Raw genomic sequence first — 25,705 nt, forward strand, 5'->3', positions numbered from 1 at the left:
GAACTGTCCCTTTAAGAATGATCAAAAAACATTGCGTTCCTATGTGAAAGGCATGACCATGACTATTTCACTTCAACTCTTCCACCAAACACAAGGTGGTTGGATGCATCTTAAATTTAACAGTTCAACTAAAAAACATTTTCAAACAAAGTCTCATCATCAAACCTCATGCAATCGAACAAATACATCTACAAAGCTGTTAGTGGCATCAGTAGACTGACATGAGCCTTGGCAGCTTGACCGTTACATAACAAAATCTATTTCAGATTTTCGTACTTGATAGGTTATGATATTGCTCCTGAAATATCAAATGGATTAGCCGAAGAACGTGGGTGTGTTTTGAGATTGACAAGGCCACCGATGATCATGTTCTGACCTTGGATGTGTGGGTTTCTGAGTCCGTCTCACTCATTCTCTCCCGTACCGTGGTAATGAAACACCTGCTGCGAGAGCCGCGCTCACATTCATTATGAATCTCTCAATGATTCGATGCTACACTTGACCTTTATCAGCCTACAACATCCTCTGTTCCAGCACTATATAGTCAGAATAAAAAAATAAATAAATACAGAATCGATTTTGGCAAAAAGGCCGAAATATGACTGTGATCTGACGGCAGAGAAAGGTTGTGCATCAGCCAAGATAAGAGGCTAGCTGAAATTGATGTGAAAATGTCGATAAGCAGCCACAATATGGGGGAATATCAGGGAAGGCCACTAGCCATGTCTGTACAGCTGAATAGGGGGCTGTGCTTTAAGACCTTAAAGGGATATTTTGGTATGTTTTAGCTTACCTCAAGGGCATCCAAGATGTTTTTATTTCTTTATAAGTTTAGTTTATAAATTATGTTATAATTTCGTTTTTACCTCTTGTACACAACCACGTCCAAGTGATCTGAGGGCGAGCGCGCGCTTCCTGGTGTGTGACGTGTGCGCGCGTTCTGGCTTCAGATCACTTGGACGTGGCTGTGTACAAGAGGTAAAAACGATATAAATACTGTTCGTTTTCTCACACAAACCGCTCGTTTCGTGTCTTAGGCCATCAATGTGTACTTACGATGGGGAATTGTTTAATTTGGACTTCTCTGTGCATGCTCTTTGAGACAGTGACCATAGACCTGCATTATATGACTGACAGACAAGAACGGTTTGACCTAAAAATATCAAAATTGAAACTACTGCGGAAACAAAGACACCTACATCTTGGATGTCCTTGAGTTAAGCTAAAACATTCCAAAATTTAATTTCAAAGTGAACTATCCCTTTAACTGGTGGATCATGACCCAACATCGGGTCGAAATTCTATATCTGGGCAGGGAAAACACAATGTTAAACAGCAATATAAAAAAAAAAGCATCTAATTACATAATTGTGCATAATATTGCGCAAAAATTTGTATCCACTAAGATTCAAAAGACATTTAGAAACTGAACATAAACCAATTTTATTTAGTAATGACTGAACTACAATTCATTATCTTGCATTATTTTTAGTGCAGTATAAAGTCGCAATCTGGTGATTTTGTTTACTGATAAAATTGCACCATTTTGAAATACCTTTTACTTTAAAGGTACAGTATGTGAGATTGACAGCTAACGGTTGAAATGGACACTGCAGTCCAAAATGCTAAATATTAGAGAGATTTGTTTCCCCCACCCCCTCCTGCTCAGACTTGATGCTCACGCGGGTTGCCAGATTGAGGACACGCAACAGGAAAGAGCGCAATTGACCTATGGCTAAGCCACGCCCCCAAACGCGATGAGCCAATCACAGTGCGCATAGCTAACCCAATACACTCGGACATTCTCTGCTTCCACGTCCATTGAAATGCATTGCAGTTAGTCAGTTTTCATTCGTTTTTATATGTTTTTTCTTGTCATTTCTGCTTTTAAACAGCGTGTGTGTGTGTGATTTTGGTTGGGTGACAGTTGTAGGTTACAGTTTGACAAGAGTTTACAGTTTGACAAAAGCACAATGTTGTGTTTTACACAAATATAAGTAGGCTAAACACTTTGCAGTTTTAATGATGTCCTGTGTGAACAAAATGGAGTATGTTTTTATGTTTCCACTGTTCGATCGCGCCCGCGCCTCTCTCTCTCTGACACACACACACACACACACACACACACACACATTCCAGCATTGCAATCTTGACGTCGCAGCCTGTTCATTATGCTGCGTTCACACCAAACGCGAATAGAGCGTCAAATTCGCGTGTATCGCGTCTAGTTCGACGCTTGAACATTTTGAATCCATTCGTGCGTCCAAAGCGAATAGGATGCGTGTATAAAGCGAGCGTTTGAAGCGAAATAGCACCAAACTATAACGTTTACACTGTGAACTGTAAATCTTTGTCTGGAGCTGAAGCTTATCGACCTTTTCAACAATAAAATTATTAATATAACCCTCCAATGCATAGTTAAGGCCCCTTTGGTGACTTCGAGATGATATATAATCTTTCTGTCTCCAAAAATCATCAATTGCCTCCTGTGAAATGTCTCCTACTGTGACAGCTAGCGCCTGTTACCGAATGTTGACTGTTTGTCCGAGAGAGTGGAGTGGGCGTGGCTTAGCCATAGGTCAATTGACAATGGAATGCGAGGAGACTTACACACTGTAAGTTGACTGATTTATTGATTATTTATGAGTTGATATCGCGTTTTAATATGCACCCATTCATAGAGATTTTTAGATGGGTGCGGAGGCTTTTTAGGTAGGGTAGAATCTGTGATCTCTGACCCAGTTTGTTCGCTGGCTTCCATGGCTGCAATATGCTGTGTTTTCCACCAACTGGCAACCTGTGATGGCGAAATACTATTGGGAAAACTGACGTGCGATATCGTACAGACCAAAACAAAAACAGACATTTCGACACGGAACGCACATTTCAAAGTAAAATAACATTGTTTTTCAGAGAAACGAGTATGTGAACTCAGCATGTTTCCTAAATACCTGCAAACATATTACGGTATTTCTTTTTATGCTTTACTACAGTCAAAAACCTACATACAGCACCTTTAAATCGAATGCTGCAATGTTCTGGTTTACCACAGAACTGGCTGATCCAGATTAAAACTCTTTATCAAACAAATGCTCAAAATGCTTATGGTAAATGAGAAAAAAAAAACTGGAAAACCAGAACAAAGACTGCTGAAAAAGTAGGTGGTCAGTGTTGTGCTCTGTATTGTTGTCGGAACACTTAGTGAGGGCCGAGAACAAAGCAATCAGTCTGCACATCCAAGCTCAACAACTCTGGCTCTAGGCATACGGCACTCATGTGGGCGTTTGAAGGGGTTGCCAGAAACGCAACGAAAGCCAGTCGCTGGGGAGGATAAATGCAGATTTGATTTTCGATTTCACTCTGTTTGAACCCTCATGCCCTTAGCCTTCCCCAAACTTTTTATTGTATTGTTTCCTCAACTGCTTAGTTAGGATATCATTACCAGGGACAATATCAATGCATTCAGTCACTGTTCATTTGGCGTTCTGCACGACTAAACAAAATGGAACTTTGCAGGTCAGGAATTGTACCACAAGATGCCCAAATGCAAGACAATCTCCCCCCAAAAAAAACTCCTTATCTTCTATCCCTTCAGGTTTTTTATCACCAAAGCAGTTAAAATTATTTCTGGGTAATTATTTTCCTCAAGGGAAACTGAGACATCTGTGAATAAAAACATTTGGCGTTTAGAGAAGACTGGCGAGATATGTAAAAAGTTAGACGGTGGACAATGTTGGGACCTGCAGCGTCCTTTTCCCACTGATTAAAGGGATAACACAGACAAAAATTACAATTCTGTCATCATTTACTAACCGTCATGTCGTTCCAAACCTTTATGACTTTCTTTCTTCTGTGGAACACAAAAGAAGATATTTTGCAGAATGCCGAAGCTGCTCTTTTCCATACAATAAAAGTGAATGGTGACTAGGATTTTCAGTGAATAACATTAATGTCACTCTGTTCCTCTGTTTTAAACATATTGTTTTACTTCAGAAGACTTGGAATATAGAGTGCAAGACATTTTGACTTTTTTAAAGCTTTTATGGTGTTTATTTGTACTTTTTAGAGCTCGACAGCCTTGTTCACCATCCACCTTCATTGTATATATATATATAAAAAAAAACTTGTTTTCCCTGTAACAAGAGTAAATGATGACAGAACATACATTTTTGAGTGAACTATGCCTTTAACGTTTTGAACTACTGGTATTAAGTTGTATGTAAACTGTAGGCCTAAGCTGTCATTTTAATATTAACCTCAAATGCGATTATCTGCAGCGCTCAGAGTATTTATTGAAAACCTAGATGTTCTGCACATCACCTTAAGCTATTAAGAAGGAGAACAAAATATTTACTTCTTAGTTCTTGGGCAATGCAAATAAAATAAGAATTTCAATATTCTTTTAGTCCTCAGTTTGGAGCTATGAATTTTCTAAATATTTGGTATTTGTCCAATCCTTTCTTGACTGTTTGTTTGCTTTAGCTCTGAGGCATCCAGCGAATATCAGGGCCGAGGGCTTGTTGGTCCAGCAAGATATAGGCTTGTGGGAGAATGTGATAGAGAGAGAGGGAGGAAAAGGGGAGAGAGAGTGCTGGTTGATCTGTGAAGTAAAACTCTCATTAAATTTTAAGCCGCCAAGCACCCAGAGGAATTCCCATAGGTCCAGGACCCAGCGAAATGGATTCAGGAGAGAGAGTAAAACTGTGGGAATAAAAAGTGCAGCTGTTCAACAGAGGAAGAAGGAGGGAAACGAGGCCCTGGAATCAAAGAGAGAAGACCGCATCTTTACGAGAATGAGCGGCGCATGGGGCCACCGTGGTGCTTTCCCGATTCTTGAGGTCTCTTTGTTAACGTGGACCATAAAAGCACTAACTAAGCCATATATCTGATATAACTCTACACATCTGTCTCTGTGCATTAACTGTGAATAAGATAATAAGAAAGGATTATCTTGCGCATATAACATCCAGCACTGGAGCAGCTGAGCAGAACAACTTCTTGTAGCAATCGCTTAAAAAATGTTGTATATTTTCACAAGTTTTTTTAAATGCAGATATTAAAATGTGTTGACCATTGAAAACGCCATTGAAATTGATGGATATATATATATATATTATTTTTTTTTTATTATTTTTTTTTTTTATGTCAACACATTTTAATATCTGCATTTAAAAAAGAAAAGTGAAAATGTACAACAAAAAATATATAAACTTATGTATGAAATATGTATATTTCAATTGAGACCATTTTATTTGTATAAATATTGAGAGATTTTCTAAAAACAATGCATGCAATAGTTGTACATCAGAATATATACATTAAAATTGGAATCTAGAAACAAACCTAAATATATAAATGTAAATCTCTAAATAGTAGAAAACATTAATATAGTTCTAAATCCAAACATATATTAATACATCTTTGTAATATATTCAGATGTATTGTAAAACTACAGTGGGGAGAACAAGTATTTGATACACTGCCGATTTTGCAGGTTTTCCTACTCACAAAGCATGTAGAGGTCTGTAATTTTTATCATAGGTACTCTTCAACTGTGAGAGACGGAATCTAAAACAAAAATCCAGAAAATCACATTGTATGATTTTTAAATAATTAATTTGCATTTTATTGCATGACATAAGTATTTGATCACCTATTAACCAGTAAGAATTCCGGCACTCACAGACCTGTTAGTTTTTCTTTAAGAAGCCCTCCTGTTCTCCACTCATTACCTGTATTAACTGCACCTGTTTGAACTCGTTACCTGTATAAAAGACACCTGTCCACACTCTCAATCAAAACAGACTCCAACCTCTCCACAATGGCCAAGACCAGAGAGCTGTGTAAGGACATCAGGGATAAAACTGTAGACCTGCACAAGGCTGGGATGGGTTACAGGATGATAGGCAAGCAGCTTGGTGAGAAGGCAACAACTGTTGGCGCAATTATTAGAAAATGGAAGAAGTTCAAGATGACTGTCAATCTCCCTCGGTCTGGGGCACCATGCAAGATCTCACCTCGTGGGGCATCAATGATCATGAGGAAGGTGAGGGATCAGCCCAGAGCTACACGGCAGGACCTGGTCAATGACCTGAAGAGAGCTGGTACCACAGTCTCAAAGAAAACCATTAGTAACACACTACGCCGTCATGGATTAAAATCCTGCAGCGCTCTCAAGGTCCCCCTGCTCAAGCCAGCGCATGTCCAGGCCCGTCTGAAGTTTGCCAATGACCATCTGGATGATCCAGAGGGTCTTCCAGCATGACAACGACCCGAAACACACAGCCAGGGCAACTAAGGAGTGGCTCCGTAAGAAGCATCTCAAGGTCCTGGAGTGGCCTAGCCAGTCTCCAGACCTGAACCCAATAGAAAATCTTTGGAGGGAGCTGACAGTCCGTATTGCCCAGCGACAGCCCCGAAACCTGAAGGATCTGGAGACCAAATATTAAGTTCTGCTTTTCTGATGTATCAAATACTTATGTTATGCAATAAAATGCAAATGAATTACTTAAAAATCATACAATGTGATTTTTTGGATTTTTGTTTTAGGTTCCATCACTCACAGTTGAAGAAAAATTACAGACTTCTACATGCTTTGTAAGTGGGAAAACCTGCAAAATTGGCAGTGTATCAAATACTTGCTCTCCTCACTGTATATTAAATATGTATTCAAATGTACTAAAGAGGAGCATGATCGAAGATGATATGAGAGATATGGAGCTAAAACAGTTATGCAGAGCAGTCATTATACAAAAATATTTGATCACATAATGATGCGATTGAATAATTCCGAGAAGTAACTTCATTTTATGGTGCTATTATTTCAAACGAGTCTACTTTATTTTAAAATATGAAGAGATTTTAGGTCACACTTTAGTTTAGGGTCCAATTCTCACTATTAACTAACTATTACCTACGACTTTTGCCTCAAACTCCTAATTGCTTTTTATTAATAGTTAATAATGTAGTTGTTTAGTTTAGGTATTTGGTAGGATGTAGAATATGCTCATGCAGAATAAGGCATTAATATGTGCTTTATAAGTACTAATGAACAACCAATATCCTAGTAATAAACATGCTAATAAGCAACTAGTTAACAGTGAGAACTGGACCCTAGTCTAAAGTGTTACTAGTTTTTATATCAAAATGCATGTAAACCTCCAGCATCATATTCGAGCTCAGGCTGTGCATAACCAGACATTGCTGTCTGCAATTTTGGGCCAGTATTTGTCCCATAGTTGTTGTGCAGATATCCACACAGTCATGAGGAAATGAAAATCCAGCTGAACACATTGCCATTCAACCATAGACAGTGGCAATCGGTCGGCGGCCCAAACTCTCCTAAACCAAGGAGATTGTAATATCAGATAGCAGCGGCAGTTTCATTTTCCTGTATTTGTTGAAATACCGTCAATCCCTGGCGTACACACTCGGCTGGAAATGAGACCGAAGCAGGGGGCTAGAGTTCCTTGACCCTTCCAACCTTCTCCGGGCGTAATTTCGTCCCTGGTCTTCAGTTGTACAAGGCCTTCCTGAAGTCTGCCAATTTGCTTTACCGCACGGCAGTGTAAATTTTTAATTGCCCCACGTCCGAAGCACGAAACGGGAAGGGCACTGGGGGGGGTGGCCGTGCACGGAATAAAGCTAAAGTCAAAACCCTGCTCGCTCTAACATTATGTGCTCTTCGTATTTGTGCATATGCATACGCACACCACGCTAAGTCCGGAAACATGCAAGCTTCTGGAGCTGAAAAATTAGTTTAGAGTATGTAGCTCTGACCTCATGGCTATGCTAGCAAGTGAAACATAGAGGGGGAAACATAGAAAGTGGACTGCGTGTGCATGCATACTTGTGTGTGTGTGTGTGCATGAAGATAATGCACTGACTGTGATGAGCCGGGGGGATTTGAGATGAATATAAGATTGGATCGACTACAAGCATCAAGCATTTCTGCAATAAGGTCAGTTTCTTGCTGCCCACAAGCACATCACTAGCAGACTGCGTTATGCATGCGTATTTAAAATGAATTAGCACTCTTTTCTTCACTGGACTTCTTACTGTAATAACTACAAGAGAGTGAACTGAGGGTTGTGGGAGGCTGGCTGGTGTACAAAGCAACAAATGCAAACTTTTGCATGCTAAAGGAAGTTTTTGTGTTTATCATAGCAACAGTGAGCATTAAGACATTTTTATTTGGTTTCTAATTCTTTTGCAGTGCACTTTTCTCACTCACATTGAAATCTTATTGGTCTTTTTTGACTCAAAATTAAACCAACTAAATTCTGATTGGCTGTGATTTTGTCATTTCAGATTCAATTTTGGGTTTCTATCTCTGTCACGAATTCTGCGTAGCCCCGCCTATATTTAAAACTTGTTGGTCCAAAATTGTTTTTGACATTGCTGTACATTAAATCTGAAATATATTATGATTGGTTGCCATTTGTTCGTCATTGTACTTTTAGTACATTGTGCTTCTATTCCAATCACCTCCACAGTGAAATCCCATAGATCTAAAGTCTTGTTTTTCATAAACATTAAATATGTCCTGATTGGTCTTCATTTTGATCGTCATTGTTCTTTTAGTGCAGACAAACAAATCACTTGATGCTGTAAATTTGTCAAGTCACACCTATTTCTGCTGCGGTTTCTATTACAATTGCTTCACGCAGTGTAGCTCCACCCACAGTGAGATTTCATTGGTTTAAAGTCCTGTTTGTCAAATTAAATTAAACATCAAATATATTCTGATTGGTCATTTCGTTCATTATACTTTTAGTCAGGGCAAACAAATTACTTGTTGTCGCGTCAGTTATTTCTGCCGCAGTTTTTATAAGTACCACCTCACGCAACGTAGCTCCGCCCACAGTGAAATCTCATTAATCAAAACGTTTAGATTGGTTGTCATTTTCTCTTGTACTTTTAATCTGGATAAACCAATTACATGACGCTGTAAATTTGTCACGTCACACTTATTTATGCCGTGGTTTTTATTCGAATCGCCTCACACAATATAGCCCCACCCACAGTGAAATCTGATTGGTCAAAACACAAAAATGCTCTAATTGGTTGTAATACAGTTTCATGTTCAGTATTGTACTTTGGCCTGAACAAACGTATTACTTGAAGGTGTAAACTTGACGCATCACACCTTTTTCTGTTGTGCTTTCAATTCCAATCACGCAAATGTAGAAGCCCTGTTTGACATAAATTAAATGAAACGTCAATAATACATTCTGACATGAAACACGTCACGTCACAGAGCATTTTGCTTTGATGTATTAGTTATCAAAATGATTGGATATTTTTCAAATCATGTGTTACTTTAGTAACTGCGAGCAGCATGAGATTCTTTGATGGCGGACCGAGGGCGTGAGAGGCTGGTGGGTGTTTGGTAAGTTCGCCATTGCTTCTTTTGAAGAGTTTGCAGATAGATGAGTGCTTCATCAAGCCCTGCCTTGAGAAGAACTCCATTATCTCGGCTAAACATCTCACTTTGGCACCTGGGAGATGTGCGAGTCGTGACCCCTCCCTCTACAACTTCAGACTCAAGAGAATGGAGGCTGGTAAGGTTTTCCATAATCAATTTACCTTCCGAGATGACTATAAACCTTTTCCATCCCTCCCCTGTGAGCTTCCTCCACTCTTCCTCTGTCTCTCTACCTCTCTCTTTTTACTTTTCTATCTGGCGTTCCTTCGCGCTCTCTCTCTCTTTTTCGCTCTTCCACTCCCACCTCAGTACATGCCAATGAATAATTCACCAGTCAATGTGGTGAAAGGTGAGGTAAACAAGTCTATTGCCTAATGTCCCGGGAGGATGGAGGGAAGGAGAGAGGAAAGGATGTCTGAGTGTGTGTGAGGTGAAGATTTTAGAACTGTGGTTTATATTTCAATGTCCCTGAATCATTTGCACCTCAGTTGACCCTAAAGGTTATACAGAGAGCGGATCACACCACAGATCCATCTCTCTCACCGTTTCTCTGGCCATTTCATTCTCTTAAAGGGACAGTTAAACTAAAAATTATCAGTTACATTTTACCAGGAAATAAAAATGACCAGGACAAGTCATACAAGTTTGGAACAACATGAGGGTGAATGGAAAATAAAGACAGAATTTTCATTTCTGGGTCAACCGTTTCTTTAAAAATGCCGCTGCATTGTGGAAAATGAAAAAGAAAAAAAGCACTCACTAAAATGCATTTCGAAATTCCATAACTCGTTTGTATCCAACTGGAGTCTTTTAGCAAATAAAACAGCAGCGTGTGAGCTACTTCTGAGAGCCGAACAATGTGTGTGTGACTGAATAGCTGTGTGATTCAGACAGGCTGTGCTGAATAGCCGGCTTTTTATGGCTCAGCGTCCAGTCCTCGAGATTGAAACGGCCGGACAAAGGCCACTTGCTGATATGCTGGCAATGCAGCTATTCAACAAAACAATATGGCCAAATATGCAGTTTGGAAGTGGAAGTGACTGATCTGGTCTTACTTGTGTGCTTGGAATTGATTTAATTGCCTGGTTCACCTTCAATTTAAATTTAAATTTAAATTTAAATTTGAACAAGGTTTTCAAAACCATATAAAACTCAAAGAATACAAAAAGTAATTTTTCTAAGCACTGAAAACTAGATTTTTTTCAAAATAGCCCTTAGAATGATACAGTGACCCCGAAATATATTTGGACAGGTGTATGAAAGTCATCGCGACCGCTGATTGTCGAAGGAACATCAAAGAAAGAAAGCATCAGTGAAAAAGATTTTTTCTGTGTACACGTGTGTGTGTGTGTTATAGAGGAGTGTGTACTCACTGGCATGGTTTGACTGCCGTGCAGGGCGCTGATTGCGGATTGAGCTTCAGCGTGTGTGGAGAACTTTACAAAGGCGCAGCCTGAAAAAAAAAAGACACACACAAAGGTACACAAACACTTTAGCCACAGCGTAGAGAAGCGCATTAAAGCACTGGAGAGAGGCAGAAAGCCCTCCAACGGTAAGCAAGCTTCTCCTCTAGAGACTGTGCTGATGCAACAAGCGAGCTATTTACTGCCACATGCCCATCTATGCAAACAAATCTCAAAATACGGGATAATTGATATCATTTTAAAACGCCGCCGCAGATATTCATCACGAGAATTCAAACCCTTTTGGGATTCAAGAGCAGTCGTATTGAAAACCGTTGAAAAACCTGTCAAAATATTAAGGATAGGTCTTAATGTGCCTTATACAAGCGTAACGCGTTTTATACAGTTTTTATTTAAGAATTAAGCATTTTTGGCAGAAACAGGCTTTGAAATGAAACACATTAGGAGCTAAATGAAATGTAGTTTTCTTGTCTTATTGTACAGGGAATGGTTTGACATCTATCCTTTTCTTCTCTTCCATAAGACTGGATATTCACAGATCCACCCCCTAAGTAGCAGAAATAATCCTACAGCAATTTTCGTAACACTGGCAAGGGGAAAACTCCGACTCCCACAGTGCTTTTCCAAATGCCAGGCTGTATTAGCGTCTTGCAGTGTCCCTAAAGCCTCGGTGGGCAAACAATGGAGTCTATAAAAAGTTTAATGTTCAAATATGTGTTCTTTTTCTCCATCTCTTAAGAGTCTTCAATGTTGAATGAGCGACAACTCAGAACAAATTGTTGGTTCTTGGACAGCATAAAATGTCTTCATTAAATTTTAATATTATATTTAGCAGACTATGCAAAGAGAACATAAAATGTAGGGAGAGTTTTGATAGATTGTGAAAGTGGGTGTTACCAGTATACAGCATACACAGGTCAAAAGTCAAAACTTTGGAATAATTTCCAAAATTTTTTTAATGGTTTTGAAAGAAGTCTCTTACTCTCAACCATTTACTTGATCAAAACTGTAATGTTTTAAAATATTACAATTTATTACAACTGTTTTGTATTTGTTCAATTATCAATTATTACTAATGCTCAGTTTTTAATTAAATTTTCACTTTTAATATGTCCTTACTGAATAAAAGTTTTTTTTTTTTTTTTTGTATCTTACCCCAAACTTTTGAATGGTACTGTACAACAGTTTCCACAAAAATATTAAGTAGCACAACTGTTTTCAACATTGATAATAATAAGAAATGTTTCTTGAGCAGCAAATCAGCATATTAGAATGATTTCTGAAGGATCCTGTTGATGCTGAACATTCAGCTTTGATCACAGGAATAAATTACAATTTAAAATATATGAAAATAGAAATCAGTTATTTTAAATTCTAATATTTCACAATATTACTGTTTTTACTGTATTTTCGATCAAATAAATGCAGCTTTGGTGAGAATAAGTAACTACTTTCAAAAGCATAAAAACATATAGTGTATATATAATATACATTTACAAACATGTGTATATATATATATATATATATATATATATATATATATATATATATATACATGCCGCTAATCATTTACAATAATACCAGAAATGTGTACAAGAAAGCTAAAATTTCACGTTGACTGATAATATAACATCATGCCATAAAAAAATGATGTAATCCCACCTTTGCTGTTTCCATCCGGACCTCTTAGCACAGTGCACTCCTCAATGACTCCGTAGGGTTCGAAAAGACGGTACACGTCCTCCTCCGTCTGTTGTTTGTTCAGCATCCCGACGAACAGCTTCCTGTCTTCTGAAGCAAAGAAAAACAGAGCGAATGGAACGACTGGCGTAACCTCTCACCTACCCATTACCCACATACATTACTATTGTAAGCACAACCCAAATACTACTCAGACTTTTGGTCCTTGGCCAGCATGGGCAAACAGGGACTGCTTTTGCTTGGCCCATTTAGCTTGTGGAATGGAGTCGCAGCAGTAATTGTTCCCCGTGCCAAGTCTGTTCATTTTAATTTGGGGGATAATTGGGTTCAACCCCATGTTGGAAATGGTGGGTAGGCCTGAGGTGATAGCGCTAAGCTGTCGTGCTTAGAGGCTCGCTTTAATAAGAAGAAGCAGACTGCGAAGAGACAGCACTTTCTACGAAACTCTGGAGGGTGTAGATAGACCGAGAGCGCCGCTACCGCTGACCTGAAATTCAAACTAATACGAGTTGTTTTTGCCCCGTTCTATGTTTAGTCTATGGTAATTGGTTGCATTCACGGATAATACTTTCTTTGACCGAGCTGAAATCTTGAATGTTATACAAAAATGATTATCACAAATTATAAAGGGCACTGTGCCAGGTGATACTGCCAAATCATTTCAAAACTTGACAACTTTTGCAAGAGAAACTCAGTGGAATATCCTATTGAATATTATTAGGGATAAAAGCATAAATTCAAACTCATCATCATTTAGCATTAAAAAGCAAGATTCTTGTTATTAAACAAAACTGTTACTAATTTGCTAATACGTAAGCAGAACTGGGAGATTTTTATATTGCACTCATATATTTTAATTGCTCTTAACTTGAAATATTTGAGTAAGCTAATGTATCATCATGTAATCTCAACTTAAAAAAATTGAGTAGTTGAAACTTGGTTAGCTTTAACTAGACAATTCAGTACGTGCTAACTTGCAAAGTGGTAACAATGCTTTGATAGCATTAGTATAGCATAGCAATTGCTGAACGAGTACAGCAATTTAGAGCAATTAATACCTGTTCTCAAACCAACCTTATGCGCTCCATCCTGATTACTTAAAATGTGTCAGTTTGGTGAACTCAAAACAAAAAGAAAGTTCTAAATACTCATACATTTTAAGTTTACCCAACTCAAACCAATTCATTTTGACCAAGTTTCACTCATAGACATCCACTTTTGCCATGAACTGACATAATGAGGTAACCTGTAGAAAAGTAGAGTCACTGAAACTGAATTATGAATAATGAAACACTGAATTATTTAACAATTTAACACAATATTTTTCAGTTTCTGCACATTTTCCTTTTCCTCAAAAAAAAAAACAAGGTTGGGTCAAAAATTGTGTCTTGCAGCCTCAACAGAAGTGTGATCCAACTAACCCTACAACTTTATCATTGCATTGATCTTTTTGAATATGTGTCAATGGGATGGATGTGTCTATTGAGTCTACCTCAGTCTTAGTCGTATTGATATTCCTTCATTCGCTCTGGAACCTGGCCGGCTCCGTGTCTCGCCGCGGCAATGACGCGCTCTAAAATAATCACGAGTGTCAGCACGTTGTCTGGGCCTTGTGCGCGCTCTTTATCGTTTGTGGCAGGATCAGAGGGTATGTATCAAAATAGAGGCGATGCATTGTGACATCTGTCACGTTACATCGGAGAGCATTTATCTGCAAAAAAAGAAGGCCCTGAACTGGAAAATAAAAGGGCGGGGATGGGACCTGGGGGGATCTTCCGATCTGAAGGTAGGCTGGTTGAGTTCCTGGACGGATTCGCATGGATGTGGCCTTGAGGTCTTGTCGTGCTTCTTGTGACGTCTCAGCTCAAGGAAACGGGTGATGGGACTCTGGATTAATGTACGAAGCTGACCTGTATGAATTTAATACCGCGTGTGCTTCACCTCAATATTTATGCCACAAGCGCTGCTGTGGTAGCGTGCTTTAAAATACACCCTTGCGGCTGTCCCATGGCTGACAGCTGAATGGAATAATACTTATGGCCGGAAAGAGTTTAACAGTAACACACAATATAAATCAGTATATAGCGTGACGACAACTTAAAAGAATGGTTCATCCAATCAAAAATTCCTAATTCCTATGACTTTTGTTCTTTTGTGGAAAACAAAAGACATTTTGTAGGATGTGGTGGTCGCTCTTTTCCACAAATTATATAATACATGAAGAGTGTAAGTTTCAGTCTCTCAAAAATTACCATACTATTCAGTGAAAATTCTCTTCTGTTTCTAATGTTTCGTCTGAATGATTTTTGGGTTCGTGAAATAAATTGAGTCAAATCTCTTCTTTTTTTAATCAAAACCGGTCAAAATGATTTGTCAGATTTGAGAACAAATCATTATTTGAGTCAAACCTTTTAATTGAATCACAAAACTAATCTGAATAATTAGTTGGCAAATCAGCTCTCAAGTTCAACTCTCTGACTTCAGTCTGTTTCTAACACACATCTACCATATAACTATATTTCAAGTTTCAGTCCCCATTCATTGCAATTGCATGGAAAACCTCAACCAGCAGTGTTCACAATTTCTCTAAAGAAAATATAGATGAGGGTGAGCAAATGATGACAGAATTTAGATTTCTGGGCGAAACATTCCTTTAATGCGTTTCCCTTTAAATCGTTGGATATTTTATTTATCACTTTAGCTATACTCCTGTTTTTCCATGATTCAATAAACCGCAAAAGTTTTGAGAACCTCCAAGCGATTTATAAAATAAATCAGCCAGAGAATGTTTTCATCACTCTTTTTGACAGGGATGAGGGATAAAGCATCACCACAGGGACGCCCTAAGAAAATAAAAACAGACACTGCGACTGACATTACACAGAAAAGAAAATCACACAATCGCACACCAATCCATTTTAGGAAATACTGGAATACAACACAGACTGCATTACATATAAAGGAACGTATAGAATAGCATCGCAATCTTGCATTATTCAACTTTTTTCTGTTTAGTCAGATGACAAAAGGTTATGAGAGTCGACTGCAGTCAATAATGCAGTCGCAGTCCATAAATAAGCAAGCAAAGTGAGTTTATCGACAGCACGACCACAACAGATTCATTAAAAGGCACTGGAGTGTAACACATGCTGTACAGTATCATATTATTTTGAACTATAAGTGCACTTTGATAGAGCGTTCAATCACTACAGTGACATTAAGGTGTGCTGCAGCGTTCTCATCGCACGTTTAATTGATTAGCACTCGTGATATTTGCATACTTTACTCCCCTGTGTCCTTCATATTGGGTCCGGCCCCACCAGCTGTGATACCGCCTCAAAAAATGACTCCTATCAAGCTTCATCAACTTCAGCGGCTGGGAAGAGTTTGTTTAATACATCACACATTAAGGGGTGAATAAGATTGCTAGCTTCATGTCTAAGGGAATTTACATGTACGTCCTTGTGATATGACTGAGAGCAAATTCTTATTTGTTTAATATCATGAGTGATATTCGTTATCTTTATTATAAGAAGTATGCTGCTAGACTGCAGAATCAAAGCTATTAGGCATTGACTATAGCTGGGAGTTTACTAGTAAATATCTTAAATAAAGAGGACAGAATATGGGATTTCATATACTTGATGCCTCAGACCCACAAATATGGTGATCCTAATGACTATGTTAATGAGTTTTTGGGATTGACAACAACTTACTTACAGGGGTGAGTCTCAAAATGTACTGTATGACATGACAGACAACTAGTTGTCCAGTACACACAGCAAGGGTTTTCCGAGAATGCGGTTGAGATTCCTGAAAATTGGTTACAGAATGCGGTTGTCACTCCCGTAAATTACCGAACTGTGTGTGAATGTAATCATATTAAGGACTCAAATAGGCTACGTTCACACTGTGAGTTTTTGGAATTGACGACCGCATTTACTTACAGGTGTCTTGAAACGTACCGTTCAAAAAGCGAATTACAGTAGCGCCTCAAATGCAGTCTGTATGAACGTGCAATGGGAGTCAAACCCATATTCTCTTACCAGTAATCATAGTGACTATGTCGACTATCTACATCAAAGACTATCTACATCTATATCAAAGATGGCGACATCCACAAAACTGAAACGTTTTTCTCCAATCACTGTAAGTTACCGAAAGCGAAACAACACACGAAAACCAGCACGAAAACAGACAACTAGTTGTCCAGTCCGGTTCCGTTCACACAGCAAGGGTTTTCCGAGGATGTGGTTGTGGTCCTGAAAATTCACAGGCGTGAGTTTGGTTATAGAATGCGGTTGTCACTTCTGTAAATAACTAAACTGTGTATGAACGCAAATGCTGACATCCCACCATGCAAAAACTAATTTCCGGGAGATGGCTCGACACCCCATGATATAAAAAAATATATTATACTATTATATACATTCAATAGTATTTGTGCACCGAAAGTGAAAGTGATGTAGTTGAGTGTGACGAAAAAAGAAAAAGTTCGAAAATCCGAACGCAAGTGATAATAACAGGTGTAACGGTAATGCATCTTGGCTGACCACTTGTGATCGGTTCACCAAAAAAGCATTTTAACTCTTTCCCCGCCATTGACGGAAATTTCCGTCATTTGCAAGACAACGCTTCCCCACCATTGACGGAAATGTCAGTTATCACTGTTATACGGTAGGGGGCACTATTACGCATCTTCTGAAATAGTACTGAATCTCCTGATCAAAACACAGGTGGAGAAGAAGCAGAAAAAAGCGATATCCCACTGTATGTAATCATGCACATGTAAAATAACGTGATCATCAACATTAAACAGCATATAAATCAAAACTGCCTAATGTTACTGAATGAAAATGTTTGGGGGGCGTTGATGGACTTCAATGTTTTGATCATCGTTCTGAATCCGATCTGTATGTAGTCTTTGACAAAAACGCTATTTTCTCAGCTTTTTGCTCAAAATGTTGCTTTTTTTATGAACTTACCCACATTCATGTGTCGATAAAAAAAAGAATGCATGAATCTAGAATAAAACGGTTTTCTTTTTTTCTCAGAGGCTCTGTTTTTTTCTTTTGATGTTTTGCATATTCAGACATTCATACATCAAAATATTCTGGGGGCATTGAAAAATTTGTGAAAATATTCAAAAATGCTGGCCGTGGCTGGCAACTTTTTAAAAAGAAATGCCGGCAGGGAAAGAGTTAATACCAGGTGGACACAGGCTTTCACTTTTTCTTATCAAAATACTCAGACTCAAATGCAGGACCGACAACCTTTTATATATACACAATATATTACTATATACAGTACGAAAAACAGTCGAAGTGGCGAAGAAAGACTTTTTTTTTTACTGTAACTAAAGTTGTTACACAAATATATATATAATTCACAAACTAAATGCAGATTTTATGTTCTCTAGCCCTCCATTTTCTGAGGCTCCCATGAGCCCAATTTGGGCACTTTAAACAAACCTAAACTACAAAAAAATTATCATATTTGACAAAAAAAAAATCATTATATAGATATTGATCCTTCTGATGTGAACATTACATAAACTGCAGGTTGATCTACCACTGAAACAGTAAAGCGCTAAACCTAGACCGAATTGCTATCGCGTTTTTACAATTTGTATCCCGCAAAAAAGCATCCATGGAGGCTCTCAAAACATGCAGACCGTGTCCTGGCTCGCATGAGGAGATCCTGCAGCCACGGATAAGCCGGGATGAGTGTGGGAGGTGAGCGGTCGGTCGAGTTTGTAAATTATTGTCCTGAGAGAGCCGAACGACAGTGAATCATCACTTTTGGCTCTCTTTTGATTTCGCACAGGAAAGAGAGTTTGTGGAGGTTGTCATGAAAACGGGCTGTCAGTCAAGCCTAAATGGGGTTCGCGGAAAGCAGAGGGTCATTCCTAAATCTGCTGTCGGGCATGCAGTGTAAATTCCATTGTCTGAGGCGGTGATAAGGAGAAATGATGAACAATATTAGCATCTTGATAAAAAGCAACATACGAATGAACAAACACATTAACTGAGAATTACCGGGTGGGCGATTATTCAACCGGAGACTGAGCAAACCGAGAGAAAAGCGCTCGGGTTTACCGTGCAGATAAGTGATGCAGACAGATAGGATGGGCTGAGATAGATTTTGCTGCTATTTCCACTTGGCAGACCAGAATCGAGCCTTTGAAAGAGGTGAGCGGCCCCGAACACTAATTAAAAACAACAACAATTACCGCATGCAACAAAACACAACCTCAACAAACAGACAGAGAGGGTTAAAGTAATTAACCTACAGAACAAACCCGGTGGATTTTGATCCAATTCATTATATGGAACATATCTTGTTTTTGTACGAACACTGGCGGAATATTCGCATCCGTCAGGACTCTTATATCTGGCAGCGATGATCGGGGGCTTCGAGGTCTTTTGGCTGCTGTCAAACTTGAGACGCATTTTCTCAGCTCTTGGAGTTTTACCTCCCGTGAGTTAATCTGAAACAATCAGCCTCGGATTAGCTCACCGAGTGTTTGGCCAAATAGATTAATCTACATACAGCCACAGACGTTTGGCAGTTTCTATCAAACAGACGGGCATCAAAATTTGATCAAGTGAAGTAAAAAAAAAACAAGTCAACAACTTAATTTTCATAACATTGTGTGCCAGAGTTACATAAACCTAAACCGTTTATGTAACTTTGCCACACAAAATATCGAAAAGAGTTCACAAGCAGGAAAGCAGGCCTGCTGGTACAGTTCATAAAAAAAGTTTTTGCAAATATAAAGCTGTTTTCCTAACAATCATATAAATGATTTCACTTTTACATTATAAAGTAATATAGAAATATGGTAGAATAGGATTTAAGTTTATATTTTTATACCTCAACTCATAATTCCAATTAATGTATTTTGAAATGTTAATTATTAACATAGTTAAATATAATTAAACATATATAAATATAATTAAATATACCAATTATGTATATTAGTGCTGTCAAACCGATTAATCGCCCATAACATAAATGTATATATATATATATATATATATATATATATATATATATATATGTGTGTGTGTATGTATGCATGCATGTATGTATGTATGTATGTATATACATATATGTATACACACACACACACACACACACACACACACACACACACACACACACACACACACACATACATATGTATATTTTATTAAATATTTATGTTAATATTATAAAAAATACTGCATATTTACAAACTTTTGTTACATGTGATAAATCACAATTGACAGTTATACAAGATTCAACTCATTTTTTAAAGACAATTTAATGTAATTTAAGTTGAAATGACTTAAACATCCAAGTTGATTGTAATCAACAAATTTAAGGCAGCAACTTTTTTTTTTACAGTGTATATGATTTTTGTCATATACCACCTAACACATTTTTGCTGAAGTTTTAAATTCACTATAATTGCTTTAAAAATGTAATTGGCTATTTCATGACAGGTTCTATTTCAGGTTCTATAACAGAAGGTCAACATCTGCTTTAATCTTGTTCAGTAGTTTAGTTTTGTTTTGCCAAGACTTAAAAGTATATGTGTCTACACAGAAAATATCTTTCAAAAATAACCCAAAACTGAAGAACAATAGTAAAGTGTGACTACTAGCCTCTGTCTCCCACATAACACGCTGTTACAATAAAATAAAATAAATGGAATGTATTGAAATAAGTAATTAAAAATAATAAGTATAAATATATAATTGATTTAAAAATATTTAATGTAATTATTTAATTAATAATAAAACTGCAATACTAAAATGGTGTTTTTAACATAACTATATAGGTTACTATATAGATAAACAATAACAACACCACAAAATAAGACCAAATAATGTTTTAGGAAATAAACCTACTGCTTACCAAGTATTTGACTCAGCTACACTAAATCCTCCAAGCGTTAACTAAGTGAACCGAAACGGCGCATAGTTTAATCTAAATAGATTTGCGGTATTCTGGTTGCGCCTGCAGTTAACTGCTAGGTCAACACATAAAATAAAAACAGCCGGCTGCAGAGATGGCCTTCAGACTGCGTGTATAAATCAAAGGGAGACTTGAAGCAAATGGCCAACACATTTTCCATGTCACCATTCGATCACAAACGACGTTGAAACAGGGGGGAAATATCTGTGCGCTCTAATAGCACTCTTCGATGGCTTATAGCTCTCCTGTAAGGTCCTATTTTAACAGCCAGGGAGGTAGGCTATAAGACGTGGGTTGTTTAAAATTCCGCGTTTAGAAAATTCTAGGTGTAATCGAAAGGAGTTTGTCCCTGGTTGACGCGTCGTTCGCATTCAGTTGCGGCGGGAAACCTTGAACACGTTATAACTGACCGCGCACATATAAAACCTCTCGTGTGTAGGAGTCCCGAGGCTAATATTCGCTCTCGAATGAGGATGTGGGGGAGGAAACAGTAGAAGAAACGGCTTAAAATATTTTATCTCCTCCGTATACTTCACGGCAAATTTACACTCGATATGATAACACACGTGAAATATGACCTGCTACCTTGTCGGCTTCAACGTATTACAGCGGTGTCCATAAATCTCCAGACCGCCTCGCGACGTCCACGCGAGCTGTAGTATATAAACATTTACAATACTGCAGGGCTATTTATACTGCCTACCTTCATAATGCCATTCGCTGGGCTCTTTGGAGTCGGTTATGATATGGATTTTGTTTTTCATTACATTTATGGCTGTTTCAATTTCATAAACAAGTACAGCTTCTTTCTTTCATAGCTGTCGTCTGATGTAGGCCTACATAACGCAGTTGCCAACCTGTCTCTTAATTATGTTCTAATTTTTCAAGCTTCACATGGTTGAAACCCCTTCACTATAACAGACCCTACACACGCACACCCTTTTCTTCACAAGCCCCTCAACCACATTAGTTTTGGTTGGGTAATGAGGTAGCCACATGCTGTAGTGCACTCTAATCATTAACCTCTCCTTTCTTCCTTTTCGGAGGACACGAGACAACAAACTTCATTAAGAGGTTAAAAGCAAGCAGGCATGAGTCTCAACATCACTCATAAAAGCGACAGAGTGAAGAGACCAATACGGCCTTCTGGGAGCAAAGCGAAGCTGCTACAGAGGACGAGAGGTGAGTGAACAAGAGTGATACAGTAACTCAAAAATGATGGGGAGAGCCAGCATGGAAAGCAGAAGCTGGCCAGCTGATAGCAATATTAGCTAAATATACATATATATACACATTTTGTTGTTGTTGAGAAAAAACCTGTTTGGAAATGACACACTTCCCCTTTAAGATATTTTACCTCATGTAATTAATATTAATGAACTAAACCAAGCCTAGCACAACTTCCTATAACAACAATATTTTATTCATAGGTGGTTCAACAACGTTTTAGGCCTAATTATTCAACTTTTATGACTAACAGTTAATGAGTTAATGGCGCCCATTTTCAGTTATTGTTTCCATTACTTTTTGCAATCTTATTTTTGTGGACTAAAATGATATGCAAATCACTCAGAGTAACAGACTAAAATGAATGAATATGACATGACAATGCACCGACTAAATTTAAAAGACATTTCCATCAAAAACTATGACTGAAAGAAAAAGAAAACAAACAAACTCTTAACTCTTTTATATTTGGAAGTCAAAGCACTGCACAGAGCAGTTCGTGAACACACCGAGATAAGAAAATGAATATGGATTAAAAGATACATTCGGGATGCTCTGGCCGTACATGTAATGATGATTACAGCCGCACCCCTGACCTGACTAGACCCATAGATAACATCTGTATTATGTATCAGTAGTAATATCTGCTGACTCATAGGAATGAGTTGGAAAGTGTGAACGGAAATATTACAAAGTATGACATGAGGGGATTTTTCATTTGATTTCTATTTTTTTTGACATCACATACTGTCTGAATAGGTATTGCATTTGATGAGTTACGAACTTCGCGACTAAAATCGCTTACTGAGTAGGTATCGCATTTGACGAGTTACGAACTTCGCGACTAAAATCGCATACTGAGTAGGTATCGCATTTGACGAGTTACGAACTTCGCAACTAAAATTGCATACTGAGTAGGTACTAAATTTGATGAGAAATGAAATTCGCAACCAACATCACATACTGAGTAAGTACTGCATTTGACGAGTTACGAACTTCGCGACTAAAATCGCATACTGAGTAGGTATTGCATTTGATGAGTTACGAACTTTGTGACTAAAATCGCATACCGAGTAGGTACTGCATTTGACAAGTTACCAACTTCGCAACTAAAATCGCATACTGAGTAGGTATCGCATTTGACGAGTTACGCACTTCACAACTAAAATCGCATACTGAGTAGGTACTAAATTTGACGAGGAATAAACTTTGCAACCAACATCACATTTTGAGTAGGTGCTACATTTGATGAGAAACGAACTTGCGACCGAAATTGTGTACTGTCTGAGTAGGTACTAAATTTGATGAGGAACGAATTTTGCAACCAACATCACATACTGAGTATGTACTGTATATATTGTGAATGTTTTTTTTTACATATTATAGTATGAATGCATGTACTATGAATGCAAACTGGACATACTACATCTGCCATGCTGGCTTTGTCGTGTCCTAAGGACCTACAGTTGCAACACTTCACAGGCATTCACAACTCGCAAGTTTGTACCTCATCAAATGTAGTACCTATTCAGACAGTATGTGATGTCAGACAAACCATATGACTGAAAAAAAAAATCGCATGAAATATACACTCATGTCATACTTTGAATGTTTCCGCTCACACTTTCCAGCTCATTCCTACGGCGCTGTCTGCTGATATTTCTATTGATACATAACTGAGATAGTATCTATGGACTAGTCAGGTAAGGGTTTGGGACTGCATTTAAGCATCCTCATTACACACGAGGTCAGAGGATCTCGAATGTATCTTTAAATCCATATTCATTCTCTAATCTCAGTGTGTTCATGAGCTGCTCTGTGCAGTGCTTTGACTTCCAAATCTGCAGAGTTAACAGTTACAGATGGGAAAAATGCTGGATAAGGTAAAGTGGCAAATACATAAATAAAAACATAAGCCCTCGAAAGCTAGTCCCATATCTCTGTGATTTCATAATAATGTAGGTTGGTTTCCTCCGTACAGTATACAGACTAAAATTACAGTGTGCTGCAAACTGATAAACCTTTCCTGTAACTCCTCACCTCCTCTCTCATTGTAATGCTGTTTAATGCAGTCCGGAGAAGACTGTAGGAAATTGGCTCGGGATAGTGTAGTAGCTGAGAGACCCGTAGGCCTGACATTGACTTTGAGCAGATACATCTTCACTCTCTGTGTGGGGTGTGTAATTTATAGAAGTAAATAGGATAACTCAGCTTGACAGAAACATCCTGACTCGGTTATGCCATTTAAAGCTTATTAGGATCAAGTCCAAAATAGAAGATGAACATTTCTGGGTGGTCATACAGACATCTAACATAACCTGAGGGAATATCAACCATATTAGATTAATCAAGCAGATGTGGATGGGCCAATTACAGGTGACCTCATCTCAATCTGCACGAGATTTACGTTTACGTTCGCAACTTAAATATGAAAAAAAATTCCGACATGGTATTGCAATGTCCAATGCTAAAACTTAAACCAATGGAAGTCTGAAATGCAATAATTAAGTAATATCACATGAGAAAAATACGTTTAATGTTGCTTTTGTACAGCAGTTCAATAAACAAGGAGTTAATATTGAGTAAATTTCATATTAGAAACAGCACTGTCAAATATTTTTCTCCAAAAAGAAAATCATTCCAAACAAAGCCAATGCAGAACCATTTATTGACAACACACAGTGGTGTTCCTGAATGAATCAGGGTTTTTGAACAAATCAATTAAGTGAATTCATTAACTCACTCATGAAGACAGCCACTTGTTTAGATCTCAAATTAATTATTTTTTTTAACAAATCAACTGAGTAAATGATTCTATGACTCAGTCAAAAAGACTTGTTTTGTTCATGAATGAATTGATTGATTGACTGACTCATAAAGAGACCTAATTGATTTATTCTAGAATGATTTAGAATTGAATTTTGAAGTGAATCGTTTGAGTGAAGGATTAATGACTCACTCAAAAGGCTAATTTCGTTCCTGAATGAATCAGGTTAATGAACAACTGGTGTATATTGGAATGCCAGTGAATTAGACACAAGATACCAAACATATTTCTATATTTATTTGGTTTGATATTTTGTTATGTAATAGCATATATTTGTAACTATGGCTTAAGCATCCAAATACTTTTTTGGGCAATGTAAATGCAATAGTGGCCATCTTCATTGAATTAAGTCACATAATCTGTGCAATTCCTACTAAATGTATGCCACACATCATAACTATGGACTTCAAAACAGCTGGACTCCTGGCTTTGCACACACACTCAAAAGTAGCTAGGTTATGAAGGAGAGGTTCTTCACTGCCTCAGTCTTGTGGGGTTTTAACTAGCAAGAGTGGAGCTTCAATCCCAATGCTGCAGGCCTGCCTTTCCCCTAACACTTATTAAAAATAGATTTGAGGGAGAGACACACTCTCTCTCTCTCTCTCTCTCTCTCTCTCTCTCTCTCTCTCTCTCTCTCTCTCTCTCTCTCTCCTCTTTATAGGCTTTATCTATCTGCAAGCTTTGACAGGCCCATTTGTTTTGATTTTTAGGATGGTGTGCTTGATACTTAATGAAATACTGTAACTATCTATACATTGACCGAAATGTTGGGTGAGGTGGCTGTAATTGGTCATCGGCTGTCATTTCCTACCACTGTTTTGCCTTTGTACCCTGGGGTAGTTTGATTACATTTGTGGTCATAAGTATGGGAAAAATGTTTCTCATATCCAACTGTCATTATGATTTTTGATGTACCTGAAAATGTTGAATCCATAATAATTAAATATTACAGTATTTTTTCTCTTTATTGTAAGGGTAATGATATTTATTTTAAATTGCATTCAAATTATCTATATCTATCTTCACATATTATATTTTTGTTCACGAGGATACATGCAGTATTAAATCAAAGTCTGTGAGCCTTTACAATAACACAATGGACTTGTCTAAAGCACTACAGAAAAAGAAAGTTTT

General features: G+C 37.9%; 1 protein-coding gene across 26 annotated transcripts in view; it reads right to left on the reverse strand.

Moving 5' to 3' along the window:
• Positions 1-25,705, reverse strand: part of celf5a (cugbp, Elav-like family member 5a) — a 219,096-nt gene that overhangs the window by 36,044 nt on the left and 157,347 nt on the right. For 22 of the 26 annotated variants that reach the window (XM_084416132.1, XM_084416118.1, XM_084416128.1 and 19 more), the window contains exons 4-5: positions 12,514-12,642; positions 10,801-10,880 (exon numbers count right to left, since the gene is read on the reverse strand). In XM_084416132.1, the coding sequence (XP_084272258.1) occupies positions 10,801-10,880; positions 12,514-12,642 (209 nt within the window). The remainder of the gene's footprint in view (positions 1-10,800; positions 10,881-12,513; positions 12,643-25,705) is intronic. The other 4 variants (XM_084416114.1, XM_084416115.1, XM_084416131.1 and 1 more) reach the window with 1 other exon arrangement.

Source organism: Rutilus rutilus (assembly GCF_951802725.1).
Source record: "Rutilus rutilus genome assembly, chromosome: 8".
Classification (NCBI taxonomy): Eukaryota; Metazoa; Chordata; class Actinopteri; order Cypriniformes; family Leuciscidae; genus Rutilus; species Rutilus rutilus.